The sequence below is a fragment of the Ornithodoros turicata genome, chromosome 3 (genome assembly GCF_037126465.1).
Source record: "Ornithodoros turicata isolate Travis chromosome 3, ASM3712646v1, whole genome shotgun sequence".
NCBI classification, from domain to species: Eukaryota; Metazoa; Arthropoda; class Arachnida; order Ixodida; family Argasidae; genus Ornithodoros; species Ornithodoros turicata.
In genome coordinates, this window is record NC_088203.1 from 26,673,482 (window position 1) to 26,688,749 (window position 15,268).

The window sequence follows — 15,268 nt, forward strand, 5'->3', positions numbered from 1 at the left end:
ATCTGTAAACCGCTCATAGCCACAGTTGCTTCGCGGCGCTAACACGGAAGAGTCGCTCATCAAGTCTGTGGACACAAGCCAAAGTTTATGTGGACACCCAAAATATTTCTTTTGTTTTTATCTCTCTCCCTCGTATTTTCGCTGCAAATGCTAGCAGCATTATCTGCTGGATTAGTACAGCGACATCCACCGCAACGCGAACGACTGCTGGAACCAAGGTGCCAGTCACGGACTCAGGGATGGGCAGTATTTAAATACATTGTAATTAAAATACTATTTAAAATATAAATACATGTATTTATATTTTGTATTTAAATACAGACTTGAAAAATGTATTTATAATTATATTTAAATACCAATTTTCGGGTATTTATTCTTGTAACTACTTTATAAATACTCTTAAATACAGAATATACTGACTCATATCTTAAAGTTGCCCTGCATTTGACCTTTCGGGAAGAAGGGCGAGTTTGGGGCGCAATTATGCCGGGTTAGCGCTAGCATGCGCATGCGACAAACCATTTTAGATGGCGAGATTTTCACTGTTGTTGCGGGCAACGGTCGTGACTACCCGATTGCATTGTTCTACGAAGCATCTTCGTCAAATTTAATACAAGCATTTGTTAATCGGCACCTGTGGAGATGCTGTTCTCCTTTGCGAATCTGATTGTACGGCCGAACAGAAGATGCCTAAAAGAAGCAGTCTTCGAGAAATTTCTAATATTAAAATCGCCATGATAATCTAACAAATAAATGTTATTCTTTCTCGCTGATTTGTCCTTATGATCATAATTATTTCTATGATTCCAGATGACATCTTCCTCACAGTATTTATGGTAGTAGTTACGGTATTTAAATACAGTATTTATATTTTGTATTTAAATACTCATGTTGAAAACTATTTATGAAGAGTATTTAAATACCCCTGTCAACAAAGTATTTTGTATTTATATTTAAATACCCAAAAAATGTATTTATGCCCATCCCTGGTCACGGTATTGTGAACAAGATAGGTAGAGAAGAAAACGGCAGTCGAGTGTAGACTTCAGAGAACTGACAGAACCGCGGGTAGCAGGTGGAGATCCATAGCATCGTATGTATCAGACTGTCTTTATTGTTCACCGTAGTATAAAGTCGCCGTAATACGCGAAGAGCTTGACACGCGAAGAGCGACACGACATGAAGTCTCAAATACTCGAGTGTACCACAGAGTATAATGTACATTGTTTTTCATGACAATGGTCATGAGACAGTATTGCTAAGTACACTATAAACAGAGTTGTGCTCCTGTAAAAAAAAAACTTATAATCTTGAGAGCACTAGTCGTACAGAACAAAGTGAGTCTTACGGTGACGTTCTCGTCTGTGTCTGTGTTAGGTCTGCAACCTGTCCTCGAACCTCAATATTCTGAGGAACAAAACATACATACAAACTTGGGAGGAATCTGAGGACGTTATCGAAAAGGTTAGTTTAAATGGTAGTCCCATCGTTTCTTTGAACGGCCTTCGATGCTCAATTTTAGGTGAAAGCCATGTACGTGGCTTACAAAGCTACGTGCGTGGCTGTGTTCGATGTAGACTACGATGACGCAGCCGGCACTTGCTACAACATGAGCACGCCCTTTCTTCGAGTACTCGAAGTATCGAATGCGATGCGTGCCTTATCAGGTAATTTTGTGGTACATTGCTGCTATTTAGCGTCTCCGAGCTGTAGCAGATTGACTCGTTGATTTTTTTTTTTTTTTCATGTTGCGGTAGCCCATGGTGCCACTCCACCTAGGAACGTTTCTACGACTACAACCAGTGATAGTACAGAAAGCACAACATACTCAGGTACATCATATCGCTGAAAGTGTCCGGTGCATGTCGCCAACTGGGTGATAGGGCTCTTATCACATTCTCACCAGAAGGCTTGTCAGTAGAGATCGTTAGCAAATCGTTGATAACGTCACCGTGAAGTTGTCGTACATACCGGAGCCAACGCTAGTGCGCATGACCCAGAACATTATCCGTTCATTGGGTGCGGTAGATCCAGCACTTCGGAAGCCATGTTACCAACGGCCTACTAACGCTCTCTATTAGTTTTCGTTTTCTTCCATTAGTCAAGGGTTCATAAGACTGTGGGACAGATAAGAAAATCGAATGTTACGTGCTCCATGTCGTATAAACTAACTGTAGTGGCCGAATGATGGTGTGGTACGTTGGGGCCAGAACAGCTGCACTAATCCCGGATAACGCTGGAGAAAAGCACAAATTAGCGGGCAATTAAACAGCTTCTCAGCGGTGCGGTGCTAAACTACGTGCATTTAGTCTCGAAAGGGACTAATGGTTGTGGCAATGCATCTAATACCCGAAAAGACTACATATGCTCTTTTTATCCTTCAGAGCGTGCACTTCTATTCTCGGGAAAGCCCGAACGGGCTTTCGAAGCTCTGTAATTTATACTCTGGATGCTCGCTCTAAAATTTCATTTACATCCTTTGTTACTTTTCAATCATTTGAGTTCCAATCAGTAGGAGATGCGACTATAGTAGTTCACACAGCCATTGAATCTACCTAGAGCCACAAAGTGGCAGCTTCAAGACAGCCTTCAATGTCACGGCGAGCTCTGACAAAGCCGGTACGTGAAGTTTGTCTCTCGTACTACGTGCTCATGCTATGCCTTTCGCCATCTAACAATTATCATTATCTCGAAATAGTTACGAAAAAGACCCCCTTGTATCCTGTCAATGGCACAGCAACAACGGGAGGTAAATACTTGCTGACTATTTACATCAGGTGACACTAGTAGACGCAGCAAAGCGCTCTACAGGAATGAACGTTCTAATTGGTTTTATGTTTTGCGCAGCATTAAATCCTGTCGAAGTATCGCAGGACGGCTCAACCTCTACTTACATGGAGTCGTCGAGCCAAAGTACTCCCCCGTCTCAAGGTACGGTCGCGCAGCCACTATCAGCATTGATTTTACGGCAGATTCACGTATGCGTTTTCTCGGGCCGCACCGCGCCTTGCCTAAGTGGTGTAACTGCTTCTCGGGGTACGCACTGTGTCTCCAAGTACGTGCCTCTTCATCAAGCCAATTGGACGGCGTTGTAAGCACAGCGGACACAACTGAGCAGGCAGAATAGAACTACACTGTAGTACAGGAGATAGTGTACGCGAGTATTTTTTTAGAACAATGGACATCGTACTAAAAAAAAAAACGATTGGAGGCAAAAAAGAAAAACGTGAACAATATTAGCCGCGATCAAAGACTATTGACTGGCATGTTTCAGACGCTTGTTATGTCAAAGCTCGATTTGTCGAGCTTACGTTTTGTACAAGCAACTGATGCAAACGGCTTGAATTGGTGTAGCTGGATAAGCCGCATACGCTTAGGTCGTGCAGTCAGTCAGCAGTGAGCCTGACCTTGAGGTGCAAGTTTGTTCACTGACACTAGGCTACGAGATATACGATTTGGAAGACTACTAACGTCGAACGTGTATATCGACATGGTGCAAATAACAAATGAATAAATCCAGATCATTTATAACATAATATAACAAATAAGAAATGAAACAAATGAAATATAACAAATACAAGCGAATTATCTCCATAGAAACCGTTCTCCCTGTTTCACTGAAACCGACGGAAACTTGGAAACACTTGGACGGAAAAGATGGAGCCAAGATACGAAGCCCCACATGACTTGTCATGATTGATTTGGCGTTGACTTTATCGCTGATTTTCCTTTTTAGATTTCTCATGACAGCTTTACTGAATGTGACCTTTCATGGATTGCCCAGATCTGTAGTGGATATATGTAAAAAGAGGAACGAACTTGCAGATACATGTTTTGGGGAGATCCAACGAATTATAAGTCTGCATAGGAACTTACTATGAACGTTTTACAGCACGGTGATTCCTGCTTCGCAGACACCCTTTGCCGCCACCGTTTGCGGGGCTGACGTCGAAGCAAGATATAAAACGACATCAGTGCAAAATGCAGTTTTTACTGCACATTACTTCCGGGAAAGAAAAACGTGGCAGTATTTCCCCAGTAGGCTGTGTTTACTTCTCTTAGGTGAGCCAGAGGGCAAGGTGGAGACATCAAGGAAGACCGTGACAGCGGGCGAAGAAGCTGGCGCTGGCAGTGTTACTGAAGCCGGTGTTGGAAGGATGGGAGCGGCAAACTACACGTACAGTGAAGCTACTGTAGTTACCGCTTCAATGGAATCGACTACAAGAAAACACGTTACAAAACCGAGAGGTACAAAACCGAGAGGTGCAGTTACTACGAAAACTAAAACGAGGCGTCCAACCGAGAAAAAGCTGCCTTTACCGCACCCGAAAAGGAAACATAAGACCTACCGAAAGCGAAACTACGCTACGACAAGCACACCAAGGATCACCACACCAAGAACCGTTCCAGGACGCAGCACGAGCCGCGATGCTACGAGCATTATTGTGGAACACCGGACAGAAAGCAGCTCTGTGGCAGCTACCACGGAAGAGAAAATTCCAACAAGCTCCGCATCAAGAGAAGCTACAGACGGTAGCATCCTAGATACCGTTCCTTTGCGTCACACAGGAAAACGTTTGTTGGATAGCACGAGAACGACTTTCACAGCTGAAAGTTTAAGCACGCAAAGAACGGTTCCTGTTACTGACCACAGCGTAACTGAACAGACAACAGTACCAGCGGCAGATATTACAGGGACGCATTCGGAAGCGTTATCAAGTAAGAGGCGCTTGTGGTTTCTGCTTTGTTTCGCGCATTGACCTTGTTCTGTTCCTGCTTCAGCACATGAACCAGCTCGTCGTGACGCCGAACGTGAGTGTTGAGACTGCGGGAGGACATAACCATATGCGGGATACAAAAACGTTTAACGTTACAGGCACCCTGCTGTGCGTATTCTCAACACAACAGAGGACGAGACCAGAGTTTCCCGCGAGGCTGTGCACCCACCTTGTCTACATGGAAATAGAGTACGAGATCAACGAAGACAAAATACACCCCTCGGACGGTAAGTGGTCTGCTAAAGAGGCTGTGACACTTTATGGTTGACTGCAACTACATTGCATTGGGGAACAGTGATTAAAGGGGCATTAAACCGATATAAGAGCAATGATATATTAGTTGGAATAGTTCATTTAACTCTTAAACATCTACACATCTACATAATTGCAATACTGCAAAACGCGTTGCGCACTATTTCTTGAACTTGAACTTGAACCCGCCCTCCACGTTCTCACAACAATAGGAGGCGACGTGATCTTGACGTTTTGTGCGGGCCACCACTTGTGTTGTTGCATTTCTGAATAAGTGTTTGTTTGTTTTTTTCTTTTCTAGAGTTACTAGAGTACATTCACGAGGGATGTCCTTCTATAACGTATTATTTGTACATCTTTTCCCGTTGCTTTCGCTAACAGAAATGAGATTACTTTATAAGCCGGACTTATTCTTTAAAGACAAACCCCTCGGAAGCCGCGGATCCGCAACAATGCGATAGCAAATAAGTTCAGGATGTTGTCCCCCACCGCTGACCTTGTGGGAGTTTGGGATTGGTTGACCACGTAAAACCTATTCGGGGATGAGTCTGCCCCGTTTGCTGTAGCCGAGTGACGTTTGCTGGCGCATTAGACGAAAGGGAGAGTTGCGCTGATTTCGCTCTTTGATATCCTTTTTAAATCGTGAAAGCGCTTAAGCTACGTTCCCGCTACCGGGCGAACGCTCACCATTGTCCGTAACGTCACAAAGGTAACCAGATGCCCGCTTTCCGGCGCCGTCCAGGCATTAGCGGCTACCGTAACTGATAACCGCCGGTCGGAGGACAGTGAAAAACAATCAAATAAAAGGAGGTCCGTTTCTGCGCTGTCCACGTGCTACGCATTGGGTAGAGCGTGAAGTTTCACTATCTCTGAGTACGGCGAACGACGCTATGGATACTGTCGCCATTCGCCGGTCTGAGAACGCGGAACGTCGCCTTACCCTACGTCCCGCGGCTGAAGAGATCCAAGAGGAGTGAGAACCGCCACCATACGTATCGATTCTCCTTAGCGCGCGATTTCTCCCGCGGCTCCTCATTGGCGGAACAGCTCGCCTTGACGTTACCGTCGGACGTCAAATGAGTTTCAGTATTCACGGAGTCTATTTTGTATGCATCTATTACAAGCTTTATTTATTAAAGGGAGCATGTAGAGATTATCTGAGCCTCTGCAGGCGTATGTAACGCATTCCTGGGCGCTAATATATTCACCATGTGGAGTATGATCCGAGCATTGGCAAAACACGGCTGAAAAAGGCGACTGCTGCGACCCGACCGCTGCCGACGGGACGAAGAGACTCCTTATGACGTCAGAAGGTGACCTTATCCCCACTGGCAGACTGGTTAGGTGCAACCATGGAGTGAGCAAATGATGCAAGTGACGTCAGGCCGCTTGTAGGGGATGTGTCGTGCGGTAGCTCTATACGCCTCTTTTGCGATATGGCAAAAAACTGATATTTTTTCATCCTTGTGAGCCAGTCTGCACTGAGTTTTCAGAAATCTTTTCATGATCCCTTTAACTTAGAATGCGCGCTCAAGTCGTTACATTAATCCGACATCTATCCATAAGCGGATCGTCGCTGTCGCTTTACATGAGCATGGAAGAACTCGAAAAGGCATGACAGGTGATGTAGGCCATAAGATACATATCCGGACAAAAAGTGCAGCGCGCAATCCTCGTGCGCAAGTGTTTTCAATCTCGCTGGTCAGAAAAGGTGCTTCCATTGACTCCACGACGTCATCTCATCCTCACAATAGTGAGGCGCGCTCAGTCTTTTTTCTTTCTTTCCTTATGCAGTTGTATTTTGTGCCGCCTGTCCCACGTCTTACCGGTCATACCGGTCGCTCTCGTTAGCACACGATCTCCCCAGCCAATAAACATTGCTCCGCTGACACGAGGTCCCCACACGGGAGAAGTAGCGGGCGAGACCGACGCGTGTGTTGTTTTAAGTAAATTTTTTCACGAAATTCGCACTTCCCAAACGAAATATTTTCATGACTGTGGGCCATAACGTGCGGTAAAAAATACATGTTCGAAGTTCCTTTCAGGCTTCTTTAAAGCGGTTGAGACAGGTCATCCCACGTTATCCCAGATAAACGTAAAAGACGATTCTCTGAACCAACGTGGATCTCCCTTGAAGTCTTTACAGCGAAGAGTAATACGAGGGGTGTTCAAGTCAAACCGGGACTTTTCGCAAAAGTAAAATGAACTTATAGGCGAGAAATTAGTTTTATTTTTCAACGTAATACCCAGCTGCTCTAATGCACTTGTCCCAGCGTTTCACGAGGGCTTGTATGCCAGCAGCGTAGAAATCCTTACCGGCGCGTATAGTAGCCATGATCGGACCGCATTCTCGACCTCGTCGTCGCAGCTGAAGTGGCGGCCCCCAAGGAACGCCTTCAGTGGCCCGAAATCGCTGGGGGCGAGTTCTTGACTGTAAGGGGGATGTGGCAGCAACTCCCAGCCAAGTTCCTGTAAGGTGCGTGTCGTGAGGTGCGCGATATCCGGGCGTGCATTGTCCTGTAGGAGGAGGACTCCTTTGGTGATGGGGCCCGGCCGCTTTTGCTTCAGCGCCTTATGCACATCCCAGAAAACCTGGCAGTAATATGCACTATTGATGCTGGTACCACTGGGCAGAAAATCAACATGAACAACGCCAGCCTTGTCCCAGAAAACCGTGGCCATGACCTTACCCGCAGACGAGGTGTTTCGGAACTTCTTGGGAGCTGGCGAGCCCGGATGCTTCCACTGTTTTGATGCGCGTTTACACTCAGGCGTGAAATGCTATGCCACTCAAACGCTTTTCTGCGGCTAAGTGTATCGTGGCCATACTGAGCCTGAAGTCTTCTGTGAATTTCAGATGACTTTACGCCTTCATTCACGAGAAACATCATGATAATTCGCTGTTCGATGTGCGCGCTCACCTCGCTGTCGACCACCAGCACGTGGTGGACCACCACGTGGTGAACGCGGAAGCCTGTCGCGTGTGAAAATGACGAAAAAGAAGTAGCGCGGGCCATTTGTACTCAGGAGACAGTGTCTCGGTTTGACTTGAACACCCCTCGTAGAAGCGGAGAAAATGGGCACTGCGAATACCGAAACCCATGCGCTCTGACATCGCAGCGTACGCCGCTGTCAATGAGGCAGCGCATCAGAAGTCACGTGCTTACGGCTACCAATAGGAATGGACGCTACTCTGAGCTCTCTGATGTCAGCGCTTTGCTCGGGAGTGTGTTCGAGGGCCTGTATCTCGCTGAGTAAGACACGTAGAAGAATAATTCTTCAGTATTCTGGCGTGCAGTGCAACGCGTTCATGATGTAATGAACCACATCTATCAAAGTGTCCCAACCCTTTTAAGTCATTAAACACTGAGACAGATGAACTGTCTTCCGCGTACCCTGACCTGTTGTACCAACAATATTGATTGTACGTGTACACTTCTGGGACCAAAACCTCTACTCATTCTCTTGTAATATAACCTCGGCGTGTTACCTTTCAGACACTGAGTTTCGGACGTTCGTGGAAATTGCCTCGAGCACACAGGTTTACTCCATCGTGGGGTGGGTGGCCCGTACTCTCTTCGATCACCCGAGCCGGGTGATGGTGCAATTCCTGGAAACACTGAAGAAATGGCTTACCTACGCGTACCTGGACGGTGTTGCTCTCTTTCTGCCAACGCGGGAGCACATAGTCAATCTCGCTGTGCTCACTTCTGTAAGCTATGAACATATAGGTCCTATCGGGGTACGGTAGAGTGCGCATCTGTGACGTGTAAGATAACACGAGAGGGACTGCGAATGACACTGCGAAGTCCAGGAGCGACAATTGGGAGAGTCATAGCACACGCAGCAAAGGGGATCGCACTTTGTCGTCTGCTTTGCCTACGCGCAGTTTTCTCGCAGGTGGCAGTGACATCGTACACTCGAAAAATCAAGTGACGTTCAGAATGACAATCGTTCTCGTTCCTGAGTTGTTTGAAAATGGCATTTTGTGGAAAATCCGGATTAGTGTTAATTGCCACATAAGCGGCGTAGGGCCACGTTCTCTCCTTAAACCAGAAGCGATTGTATCCGGAGGCATAGTCCGTACAGAGACGCGTTTTGCTGTAGGAGTTCCTGCAGTGTCCTTCCTACACTGTTGCTATGGTAAGAGCTAGCGTTTAGCGTTAAGTAGCGGCCCTGCAGAGCGCGTTTCGTCCACTTTGCCTCTCCCGCTCTGGAGCCTCTGCTAAACGGGTTTTCAAGCCAAGATAGCGTTACGTGTGCACGTAGCGTGTGCAAAGTGCCTCTAGGCCTCTGGGTGTCACTGAATGTTCTTTTCCGGTACAGCCGTCTTCCGATCCGGTTGTCTGCAGTGTTTAGAAAACTAAGGTGCAGGTTGGTCCAAGCGGAGAGGTGGGTGGAGAGCGCGGATTAGTGGGTATAGGAGAGCGAGCGCAACACTCCGTAAAAGGCGATGTCCCGTTTAGCAAAAAGGAGCTCGCTCCATGCGCTCTGGAGCCGCTACTTAACACGCCCATGGACTAAACTATTTTCCTCTTCCTCATTTTGTTCGCATATCAGGGATACTTCCGTTTAAGGTTTCGTTAACTGTTAACCACGGTTTAACTAAAAGAGCACGGAAAGCATGTGCAACGCTTGAGAAAGTGAAGTGCATTTGTGAAACGTTTTCATTCGTTGACAGATGTTTCGCAAGGAAACGCCAGCTCAGGGTCATATTCTTGTTATCGGAGTGCCACCAAGCAAGAGAGACCAGTCAACTATTCGACATCTTGCAAGGTACGGTTAGGCATTTTAAGACTAACTCCAACCACAACCCTCTGGTGGCCGTTTCCACGCAGAGACAGCGATATTTTAATCCTGCTGTTCCACCGCATGACGCCTGAGGAACACTGCAGAATTCATACACCGTCACCTACAAAAACGACAGACTACAGCTTCCTAGTACGTCATGTAGTCAAGTCATCGTTAAAAAATGTTGCCGTGTGACCAAGTCATGGAGCTCATGGTTTTTTTGTCGCCTTGCCCATTGCAGAGGGAGGTAGCGGAATTCTCAGAACGTGAACGCAATACTTGCTTTTCGGTCAGCCTGTTCGTATCTAACTTTAGTCTACTTCCGAAGCGTATCAGTGTGGGAGATGTTTGCGTAGAAGAAGATTGGGTAAACTATGCGGCGGTAAGTGTGCTTTACGTACTACACGATGTGCATTTGAGCTCAAGCTAGGTGGCTAAATGGTGTCCCCTGTCTTTCAAGACTTGCGGGAAGGAAGTTTACCTGTCTGATTCTGCTGCGTTTGCCGTTGCTGAGGATAGGAAGCACATGCTCGTATTTGAAAATGAAGAGACCCTAACGACCCAGGTAACGTATTAAGTGAACAACGAAATGCTCTTCCGATGATCAATGCAGAGTATCTCCCGTCTGCTTTACCTGTGTAACGCTACAAGTATCCTACAGTAGAGTTCTGTCTGTAGAGTAGACTTTGGCACCACAAATTCCTAACCGAAAGCACGGACGCTGTGCCCGCTCAACTTCGGTAAAAAGCAGGTCATTGTCTCTACAGGTCAATACATTTTTGGCAGAACTGCCTTATGGATGTGTAGCAGTTTTCGATGTCAACTTCGAAGATGAGCTTGGTCAATGCAGTGACAAGCACAAGCATTCGAGGCTATCAGTTCTGTCTAGGCTTGTCACAGGCTGGAGTGGTAAGCAATGATATTGACCGTAGCGCTCCCCAATAGCCAGATGTCCATAGTCATGCTGTGTTTGCAAAAATTTTGTGGGTACCGTGGACTTTTCCAGATCAGGAAACCACTCAGGAGACTGCCACACACACGGCCAAGAAGACTGCCCCTACGCAAGACACCAGTACAGTGTCGTATCCCGGTACTTTTTAAAGCGAGAGCTTATGGGGATCATTTGTCAAGGTCACGGTGTCGTGCTCTAACATTTTATTCGGCGCGCTATTGGTTGACGCTGCAGCAAATCGGAGAGCAGATGGGGAAAAAAAGCGGCAGCCGTGCCAGCTGTACGGGGTGCGAGCGCAGTCAGTGTATCAAACGCAATGGGGTGAGCTCGGCGAGAAGACGCAAGCAAGCCGCAATGTGACGTGACAAGGCCACTGGTTCCATACAGCAACAGTAACACAGTATAGCAACACATATAAGTAACATTTACGTAATCTATGTGCAGATCACTGTACAATTCTAAAAACTAAATCCATGAAAGAAGGGAACGAGCAAACATGATTCAAAAGGCCTGACAGTGTGCCTGGGACAGTACAATAATTCCGGGTTGGATTGTATTTAAAAGGACTGGAAGAGTGGGCATTTATTCACCAGGTAGCGTTCTGCACCTTTGAACATACCATTGTTGTTGTTGGCGAGATGGATGGAAATGAGCTGCAAGAGTCAAATTGGCAATACCCAACAAAGACACGTTATTCAGGACTGCCATTATATAAGCTAATAATAATCCGTAATTGTACATTCGGGGGTATAGGGATAATACTATATTTATCAAAAATGCCCTTCGTTGAGTAATTGTAAGGCAAACCTTCAACAAGGCGGAGAAACCTCTTTTGAATGAGAAGTATTCATCTAAAACGTGTTTACCCGCCGTGCCCCATACCAGAAAGCAGTAATTCACATAGAAAACACTAGTGCACGGTTGAGGAGCAACAATGCCTTAACTGGAAGTAAGTATCTATTTCTGTATATAACTCCTACCGCAGAAGACATTTGAGAACGTACATCAACATGGCTACGCAAATTCGTTGATGCAGGGAAAATGACATCTAATGTATTACATATTTGCACAACATCAACCTTCTATCTTGTAAGAGAGTTGGAGATCTTGATCTTATATTCATGTTTCTATAACAGCTTTAGTTCTATACGCGCATCGATTTGAAGCATATTTGCTTGTGACCAGACAGACAACCGTTGTAAAACTACATTGGCTTTCCGAACAACCTCTTGATTATTATAACCTACAATAAACGTACTAGTATCATCAGCATCTATAACGAAAGAAGTGTCAAGACATATGTTAACAATAAATAACGAAGGTCCCAAGATACTTCCCTGAGGGACTCCGCACCTAATTTTCATGTTGGGCGAACTATTTCCTTTGATCAATGCACATTGCTCACGACGAGTGGCGACGCCGCTTATACCACAAGGAAACAATTTGTTTTAAAATATGACTCGAAGAATCAAATACCTTTGAAAAATCAACGAACACGCCAAGTGCGAGTTTGCGGCTTTTGAAATTCTTAAAAATAACATTTTTGCTCTAATAGCGCAATTTCAGTTGAACGTTGTTTCCGGAAACCGTATTGCGACTCCGAGATAAATGAATTACTCTCCAGAAATAACTTGGTATATATCACTCTTTCAAGCGCCTTACAAAACACAGGAAGTATTGAGATAGGACGATAATTTAATGCGTTTGCTTCGCGTCCTTGTACAAAACTGACACCTTGGGGAAAAATACCAGCTGTGAGACAACGATTGAAAATATGTCAATTAGGGCACGATCTGATACAGCACATACTTCATAGACGTGATCTGTAGCCTGAAGAAGCAGAAAAAGCAAACACTACTTCGGCGTCATCAATTGAGCTGAGAGATATATTGATTGTGTAGAATTATATGGAAAGTTATCGCAGGCACCTGTCTGCTGAGATTCACTCGGATCAGAGAACACACACTAAATACGAGTTAAAACGGTCGGTCATCTGAACACACTGTATAGCTCTACCGTTCCGATGAATTACGTCAGGCGTACGCTGGTTAACTTTTAACTGAGATCAAGGGTTGCTCAAGCGTCAGTTGGTGACGTGATGAACGCTACAGTGACAACAACTCCCTTTAGTGAAGCAGATTTAAGCTCTAAATTCATGTTGAGGGACCGTTGATCCCGTTTCAAATGTTAGTCAGCGTTGGTGAAACTGGCCCTTGTGCATCTCAGTTTATTCATGCCGATAAGCGAGCAAAAAGACAGGAACAGCACAGCACTTACCAACTAGACCACCTCTCCATGTTAAGTTAGCTTATTCAGGTTGGTCTAGAAAACATCTGGATGTCTAGTAGTATCAGTAATGAAAAATAAATTAATATAACAGTTCCTCTTTGCGTCTTTTTTGTCACCTTGTGATGCCGGAGTGTTTTTTTTTTTTTTTTTGTTAACTCATTCAACTCCTTTCCCTTGTCTTAGCAAAACGTTTATGTAACATATTCTTTTGCCGTATCATTCTTAAAAGCTCTGGTGACATCCATGGTCTACAGAAACTTTTGTTTAAGTTCATGCTAATAAAACATTGAGCCAACAAGCAACCAAACGCGCATTGGTTGTACCAAGATAACATAACACAACAGTGAGGGAATGCAAAGCGAGGCGAAGCCGAGAAGACGCGATAGTTACGAAACGTTGTTCTTGAAGTGCGTTGAAAAAGTTGAGGCCAAGAGACGAAGACGGGAGCAGGAACAAGTTCGCGAGCACGATGCCGTGACCAAGGGTCGTAAACGGTTCCACACGTGTGTGCTTGATACGAATGCGCGTCCTTTGGAGTTCCTTTGGCCAACGCGGAGTTTGCGGATAAGTTTTTGAATAACAACTTTGGGCATGTTTGGGACGTCTGCGATAGACGGAACGACGTGGCGCACGCACGCGGGCAACCCCGTATGGACGACACAGCTATCGTTGTCGCATTTTCTCGGTAGTGTTGTCCTTCCGAATTTCGAAGTAACGCTGCCATTTTAAACCCCTTTCTTTCAGCGGAGAAAGTGCCAAAGAAGAAAGTTTTCACGCCAGATATGCGTGAGTAGTGTTACCTTGTACGGATAGATGTCTACACCATTTCCTGTCTTTTAGGTCCTCTTGTGTGTGTCTTCTCTGGACGAAGAACCCTGGGCCACAGTTTTCCTTCAGATCTCTGTACCTTCCTGGTGTACACGGGAATCACGTACAACTTCAAAGACGCCGTGATATATGTTACAAACGGTAAGTAATGTTTCAACGAAATAAGCTATGGCAAGCAATGCAGTATGGATGCCTCTACGAGGGCCGGCGTGTTCGAACACAGCGTCCGATATTTCCAAGACAGAAATTTGTCATTTGGCCTCACATGGAAACTAGACGGTGAGAACGCTGTCATCGCCTCTGGGTCGTTGCTATGTGTGCCGAAGAAAGCCCACGTGCCCACGTCTAAGTGCTTGCGCAAGCCCTTGGAGACGATTGATTCTTTCCATTTTTGTCTGCTGTATATTGCGCAACAAGTAACATGAGGTCTCGCGCTAAGAACGCTGATGATAGCTGACCTCTAGTGCGACACAGAGGAATGTGATCTGTACCATCCTCTAGAAACACTTCCTCTTCATCAGAGCCCGTAAGTGAACGTGCCATGCTGACGTCATTACGCGACGTTGCAGGTACGGGTAGCAGTGCAGAGACCTCTGCTCGCTACGGGTATGCTACGCGTCACACGAACATAGGGTAGGAAAGGAGATGTCACACTGCACCACTCGTGGTTGCTTTTTTAGGTCGTTTAGTTGTAGAACGTGAAGAAAATCAATGTGCAAGTTTCCGGCGATGCAGAATCAAAAATAACGAAGACGGCTAAGAGCATCAACTGTTTACTATATACAGATTAAAATAAAAGACGATAGATTGCTTGGTGAATCAAGCAGGATTTCGAGCAACACTAAATTAACTTCCGTGCCCCTTCATTGGGTGACCCCGAGTTCAGCACGTTTCTTACCGGCACTGTGCTTCCAATGGGGCTAATAACAAACTACCTCGATTTTACGTCTGGTGCGTGCTTGTGGTTGTGCTGGTGCGTTTTACGTCTGGTGCGTGCACACGTGTGGTGGTGCGTGCTCTCGCCTTTTGAGAGAATAGAACAGTGATCCTTTCAAGCAACACCATCTGTTCCTTTCTGCAGTGTTTTGTAAATCTTAGTCTGGGCTAGTTCTGTTCTTGCTGTAGACAGTGACTATAAGAACGCTTACTTATCCCTAGGGCTGCAAGCATTCCTGACACTAGCTGCGACCACAACGGCGATTCCCATCGCAGTCCTGGACCATACGCCGGTCGTAGGGGAGAGTAAAACTGGCTCTCACCACCAGATGGCCACTTTTCTGTCCACGTTGGTATCGTGGCTGTCTCAGCATGCCATGCATGGAGTCGCACTGTTTTCTGCGGGCGATGACATGAAGGCTTTCGCCGACGCCCTTGCTGT

General features: G+C 45.9%; 1 protein-coding gene across 1 annotated transcript in view; it reads left to right on the forward strand.

The window, feature by feature from the left end:
* Positions 1-15,268, forward strand: part of LOC135388325 (uncharacterized) — a 151,867-nt gene that overhangs the window by 98,828 nt on the left and 37,771 nt on the right. The window contains exons 89-107 of the mRNA XM_064617807.1: positions 1,378-1,464; positions 1,523-1,667; positions 1,758-1,832; positions 2,560-2,619; positions 2,699-2,749; positions 2,848-2,931; positions 4,063-4,719; positions 4,783-4,812; positions 4,877-5,005; positions 8,528-8,742; positions 9,712-9,806; positions 9,869-9,971; positions 10,063-10,203; positions 10,282-10,386; positions 10,589-10,730; positions 10,828-10,911; positions 13,807-13,848; positions 13,903-14,031; positions 15,049-15,266. Of these exons, the coding sequence (XP_064473877.1) occupies positions 1,378-1,464; positions 1,523-1,667; positions 1,758-1,832; positions 2,560-2,619; positions 2,699-2,749; positions 2,848-2,931; positions 4,063-4,719; positions 4,783-4,812; positions 4,877-5,005; positions 8,528-8,742; positions 9,712-9,806; positions 9,869-9,971; positions 10,063-10,203; positions 10,282-10,386; positions 10,589-10,730; positions 10,828-10,911; positions 13,807-13,848; positions 13,903-14,031; positions 15,049-15,266 (2,592 nt within the window). The remainder of the gene's footprint in view (positions 1-1,377; positions 1,465-1,522; positions 1,668-1,757; positions 1,833-2,559; positions 2,620-2,698; positions 2,750-2,847; positions 2,932-4,062; positions 4,720-4,782; positions 4,813-4,876; positions 5,006-8,527; positions 8,743-9,711; positions 9,807-9,868; positions 9,972-10,062; positions 10,204-10,281; positions 10,387-10,588; positions 10,731-10,827; positions 10,912-13,806; positions 13,849-13,902; positions 14,032-15,048; positions 15,267-15,268) is intronic.